This window comes from Salminus brasiliensis, chromosome 17, assembly GCF_030463535.1.
Source record: "Salminus brasiliensis chromosome 17, fSalBra1.hap2, whole genome shotgun sequence".
NCBI classification, from domain to species: Eukaryota; Metazoa; Chordata; class Actinopteri; order Characiformes; family Bryconidae; genus Salminus; species Salminus brasiliensis.
This window is the reverse complement of record NC_132894.1, coordinates 23,450,147-23,456,146: the sequence shown is the minus strand read 5'-3', so window position 1 is coordinate 23,456,146 and position 6,000 is coordinate 23,450,147. Positions and strand designations below refer to the sequence as shown.

At 36.0% G+C, this 6,000-nt stretch overlaps 1 protein-coding gene across 4 annotated transcripts in view; it reads left to right on the top strand.

Annotated features, from left to right (window-relative positions):
• Positions 1-2,310: 2,310 nt before the first annotated feature.
• Positions 2,311-6,000, top strand: part of katnb1 (katanin p80 (WD repeat containing) subunit B 1) — a 43,735-nt gene continuing 40,045 nt past the window's right edge. For 2 of the 4 annotated variants that reach the window (XM_072659992.1, XM_072659989.1), the window contains exons 1-4: positions 2,341-2,528; positions 3,063-3,120; positions 3,602-3,732; positions 3,819-3,936. In XM_072659992.1, coding sequence (XP_072516093.1) covers positions 3,081-3,120; positions 3,602-3,732; positions 3,819-3,936 — 289 coding nt within the window. In that variant the 5' untranslated portion in view covers positions 2,341-2,528; positions 3,063-3,080. The other 2 variants (XM_072659991.1, XM_072659990.1) reach the window with 2 other exon arrangements.

Here is a 6,000-nt window from a genome sequence, read left to right as displayed (position 1 = left end):
TAAATGACCGTTCTAAAATGGCGACGCCGTTGCCGTACGTGGTTGCAGAAGGCTGGGCAATCTCTATTATGAGACGGCTCCACGCTTAGGCAGGACGTCACGTGCAACTATCCACTTGGCCACTGTCATTTTTATTTTGGAATGTATAATGATGTATTTTGTAAAAGAAGTAAATGCCCTAGCATTATTGCGACTGTGCACTGACGGGTGCGTTAGATGCTGGAGTTACAGCCAGAGCATATTTAAAATGTTTATAACTTAAGTTTAAAAGCTTTAAAATTATGTATGTAGTACCGAAACATTTGAAAATGTTCTGTGTTGAGAAACAAATACATTTCAGTATGAAAATGATAGAACTAACAACTATAATAGATTGTATATACTAATTGGCAGGGGGGGACAAATCACTATAACATCGTGTGTGTGTGCGTGTGTATATATATGTATATGTAAATGTAGCATGCTGTTCTGCCTTTAGACTAAATTAGGACACATTAGGAGGAAAACTGCAAGTGCATCTTCACAGGTTTTTTCTCACCCATTTTTATAACCATAAGCATTTTTTTCAGCAGTATATTATATAGGCCAGTATATTCACAAAACTGCTACCAACCAACCCCCCAATCAATATGATCAAGGTTCTTATGTCCATTTTAAGTTCATTAATTTATTACAATAATAAATACACTATATATATAAATAATATATATCAATCACAAGATTATAAGAGTGGGAGAGAGAGAACAACACAATCCATAAATTTGTAATGAGTGTGCTGGTGGCCTTTCATTTCAATCAGAAAACACAGCATTTACACGGAAGCCCTGTCTGTCAACACAGGCTTGCAAGAAACATCCCATGTCTTCTTGGTGTTCAAATACAAACAGGAATAGTTCCTTGGTCTCTAGGTCAACTCCCTTCAGGACCTCACTCAGGGAATTCTTGCAGTCTTCTTCAGTCTGATACAAGAACTACTGCTAACGTGGAGGTACGGGAACAGCAAACTCTTTTTAGTTTTTCCTTTTAGCATGCTCAGTGCAATTGTACATTCTCACCAAAAATGTACTGACTGCTACTTTAAACATTTTCATTTGTAATACACAATTAAAATTACCTGGAATTATTTCTATTGTTTGTTTTAAAGCATGGAAATAATAACTAGGGAGACTCATTGTTGAGATTCTGATTTAGATTACAGCACTAAATTAGGGCTGCAACTAAGTTATTTTGATAATCGATAAATCTGTCCATTACTTTTTTGATTAATCAGATAATATTAATAAACCAAAATACCATTTACCATAAACCAAAATAATATTTTATAAACCAAACTGTTTTTGCACAAAAGTTGTTTCCAGCAACTCACAAAAAAACTGCAAAAGTATATGTAATTGTACATAGAAAACAAAACCTACCATTTTGAAAAATACATGTTTACATGAAGTATGAACCCGACAGTTACATTAAAAAAAAATTAGAGATCTTGTTTAAAACGGCAGTTTATAACGCAACACTGACTCTGTTATGCAGCATTATTCACCAATGGGTTTTACTAGCATACAACATTTACACAGAACTGTTTATAACTAAATGCTGCAATAATAACATATACCAGCACTGCTTAAATATGAAATGCAAGTATTAACAGAAATTGGATATTTGGCCATATTTGGATCAGATGTTTACTTGGTACAGACCAAATAAAAAAGTAAAAAACAAAAACCCTGAATGTTCTTTGTTGTTTTTAGAATACATATTTCTTTATTAACAAGACCTGACTTTAATTAAGAAGGATTAGCGACAATGCTGGCTTACGGGTAACTGGCGATGCTAACTGCATTTCCTAGTTGAATTGATCACTGATTTTTGATACCTGATCAATCTTACTGTACCGGTTAAATTGGTGAGGTTTCATCTTTCAAATGATAGTAGCTAAGTAGATTATGACTATAGTTCACTTGAACACCGAAATGCAGCTAGCTATCACATCAATGCTAGCTAGCTAAGCTACCTAGCTAGTTAACAAACGGGTCTAAGTAGGCTTAATTTTTTTCTTTAGCCTTTATTTAGCTAGCTACTTACACTATAGTGTTCAATAAAATATACAATACTTAAATAAATAACGCATAACTTTGGGATAATCCCCTTCTTCATCCAAATTGGTAACATTTTATTTTATTTACGGTTCACGGTACTCCTGAAGACAAGAAGAAAAATTCGGGTTTTGTGATTTCCGCCCTTATACTGTAGCTCAGGCAACTTCCTGTTCAGCCGTCTGCAGCCAGACCCGTCTCACCCAACGCGGCAGGACCCAACTCACTCCAGTCCAGTAAGTGGCGCTAATGTACCAAGACATATCTGCCTACCGATATTTTGCTTTAACCTGAGATGCTAATCCTGAGCTCAAATGTAAAGTTGAAGAGCAGCCAAGCTAAGATTCTGTCGATATTGTTACCAAGAAATCCGAAACCCTGTTTCTTTACAAACAGTGTCTAGAGACGACACAAAATTGCTAAGGGTGACGTTAGGTAAACAACGTAGCTAGCACTAGCTAGCGTATTTGTTTCTAAGAGTAGTGCTATATAGCGCTGACTTACAGGTCCAAGTTATGTATCACTAGCTAGTCCTTTATAGACCTTCATGAAAATAAGCTCCACGCTCAGCACACCAGACGACCACAACATGCAAGTTTTACAACGGTGTATCTAAAAGCGTTGTAGCCAACATAATGGACTAAACCTGACCTGTAACCATTATAATGACCTTCGGTATTAGCTAGCTAAGTAAGAAGCTCCGTCAAGTCTAAGAAATCCGAAATGGTGCAACAATTGTGATTGCCCAAATCTACGGATTTAATATGTCTTTTTAAAAGATATTCAGTTAATCTATGGCTAGCTAGCTATCTCACATTCACTGTTTCTGTCTTGTTTTGTGAGTTATTACAGATTTTCTATAGCTAATACTTTATTACAAAACGCTAGTTGATGGATTCTGGCCAATAAAAAGTCGATCCGTCAAAACATTAAATATTGTTCTGATGACATCCTTTACCGCACTTTCAGGTTAACATAATCGATACTATGGCTGTTTCAGATGTCACGAAAATGTCGTGGAAACTCCGTAAGTACTTTTTGTACTTTCATTTAACTCATAACCATAACTAAAAATTTAAATATGGAAAAGAACAGCTAGAGGAACATTATGTTTAAGAGGTATTCTGTTTACACTGGTGTTCTAGGCCCAGTTACTTGAAAACACCTCGGTGTTAATATTATCCTAACTGGTAGAGAGAGTTTTTAGTGTGATGCCTGTTAGAATCATTCATGCGCTAAGATGATTTTGAGAAACCCAACCTTGGACAGTTAACTGGCACAGACTGGCTTGAGTTGTCACCAGCTTGTTTTTTTTGTGTAATTCAGGTTGTTTGTGTGGTGTTTTTTAACTTTACTTGTTGAAAAAAAAAATATATATATTAATGTTAAACAAGAATGCATTTGAATTATTAATGCACTAATTCTTATGGCTGCACAACTGTGCACTACTTTGTATAAAATGTACTGGCACTTCTGGATATACTTATGGATGTTTTTGTTGTGCTCAGAGGATATGGTGGCCCACTCCGGAAATGTGTCTTCACTGGTGTTAGGTAAATCATCAAGTCGTTTGCTGGCTACTGGGGGAGAGGACTGCAGAGTCAACATCTGGGCTGTCAACAAACCTAACTGTATTATGGTAACTGACCACTTAACCAGTGTGGTATGTAACATGTATGTTAAGTGATTACAAAACTGATGAGAGCTTTTTTTCTGTGCTTTTAGAGCTTGACAGGCCACACTAGCCCTGTGGAGTGTGTCCAGTTCAGTAGCTCAGAGGAACATGTGGTGGCTGGCTCTGAATCAGGTTCTTTGCGAGTGTGGGACCTGGAAGCTGCCAAAAGTGAGTATAGTGTGTTACTTACCATTTGCTGTTTTTATTTCCAGTGCACTTGAACTCTTAGTGACTCAAAATACATACGCTTAATACATACAACCTGTATAAACCCAAAATGCATTTTTAAAATGATTCATTTAGTGATTTGGAAAAAAGATAGCCAATACCAACTTTTTTTGGATTGGGCATGTTGGTTAAAGTGATGACAAAAAAAAACATATTGACTTGGAGTACAGACATTTTTCTTAACCTGCTTAATGAGCACACAAGACAGGTAGGTAAACATGCTTCGTTAGGAATGTTTTTCCCATTTATTCAGTTTTGTCTTGGAATGCCAAGAGGGTAAACTGATCAATTATGAAAGGACAAGAAAACATTATAAAAATGTCATTTTCCCCAGTTACTAAACAATTACACTTTATCACACTTTATATCAATTAAACTTTATTACACTACTACTACTACTACAAAATCTAAAACACTGAAACTAATTCTGCAGAGATAGTGTCAACACAATTAAAGTGTAAACGGTACAGTCTTGCTCATACTTCACACAGTTGCAAGATGACTCTGCTCTTACAGCCTACGTTTCTAATGGGCTGAAATTTGCATTATGGATTGACCAATGCAAAGGTGACTTAATGAATAATTAGAAGGTCCCTATTTTAAGGGCCTTTTATGCACCCAAATTGACCAGAGTAAACAATGCCATGTACATAGTTAAGTAAGATCTAGATCCAAAAGGTGTAGTGTTACCATTGTATGGTAACTGTTTTCGCTTATAAGCAGTTCTCAGCTGTTCCAATTCATAACATCTCTAGAGAATCCTGTAAATCATTAGCAGTCCACTGGATTGCCCTGTTGGCATGTCATGGCTCAGAGCGGAGTAGGAGCCCTAACTTTTCATTCTTGCCCCATTGTGGCATAGGCAAGAAATTAATTGGCATTAGAATGTTGCTGTGTCGCGATTACAAATCTTGACAAACTTGTTGACCATGTTTGCCCATCACTACATACATGCTCTCCCAACCGTTAGTATATTTGTTTTGGCCTCTTTCTCCTTTATTCTCTCGCAGAACTTTGTCTACCAGCTTAGATGAACAACCATTACAAATGCAGTTGTACTTTTTAGTTGGCTAATTCTGTTGTCTGCATTATTAACAAAATTTCGGTCAGAGAACTATTGCTCCATGTCCTGATGATTTACCACACCAGACTGGACAAAACGTACACCTTCTGTACCTAGGTCAGTAAAGTGAGTTTGCAACTAGGAAAAGTAATCTATTGTTAGAACCTTAAGATTCCACTATAAATAAACAAACTTTGAACTCTTACATGGTAAAAAAGTCATATTTACTATAATAAAGTATTGTGTACATAAAGTCCATACAATAATATCTGTATGAAATCACTATTGTAATCATATGTAATCAAATGTAATATATAGTGTAAAGCTTCATTGTTAAATACACCTTAATTATGTTGAATTGAATTGGAATTTTATTTAATTGGAATTCTCTAATTTAATTCTTGAGTTTTGGTTAACTCTGCATGGAAGATGAAATTTAACTGATGAATTGACAAGGTCGTCATCTTTGGGTATGTATCTCCAAGTAATCCATTTGGGGAAAAACACAAAAATATGTTGTTTTTTAAAAGGCATATTTTATTCTGCCATTATCTCACTTTTTTTGCTCAATACACACAAACCACTGTGTTAACTTTGAGCTGGGACTCATTTTGTGTCTCTGCTTTAGTGCTGGCTGTAGTGGTTTTGGTCTGCTGTTTTTTGTGTCCTTCAGTCTTCTATATTGTAATACCCTTATGCAACACAATAAAGTGCATAACAATAAAACACCACAAACACTTAGCATGCTCACCTATAGACCCCAGAAAATTTTGCTTCCACCTGATTTAAAGTAAACCCACGTGCTACTGCTGGATAGCGGGGTGCCAAACACTTCATGATGACACTACACTAATGTTGAAAATGTAAATTCTTTCTGTGGTAAAACTGCACTTAAGCACGCTAACTATCTTCTTTGCTATGACCCCTAGAATAGGTAGGAG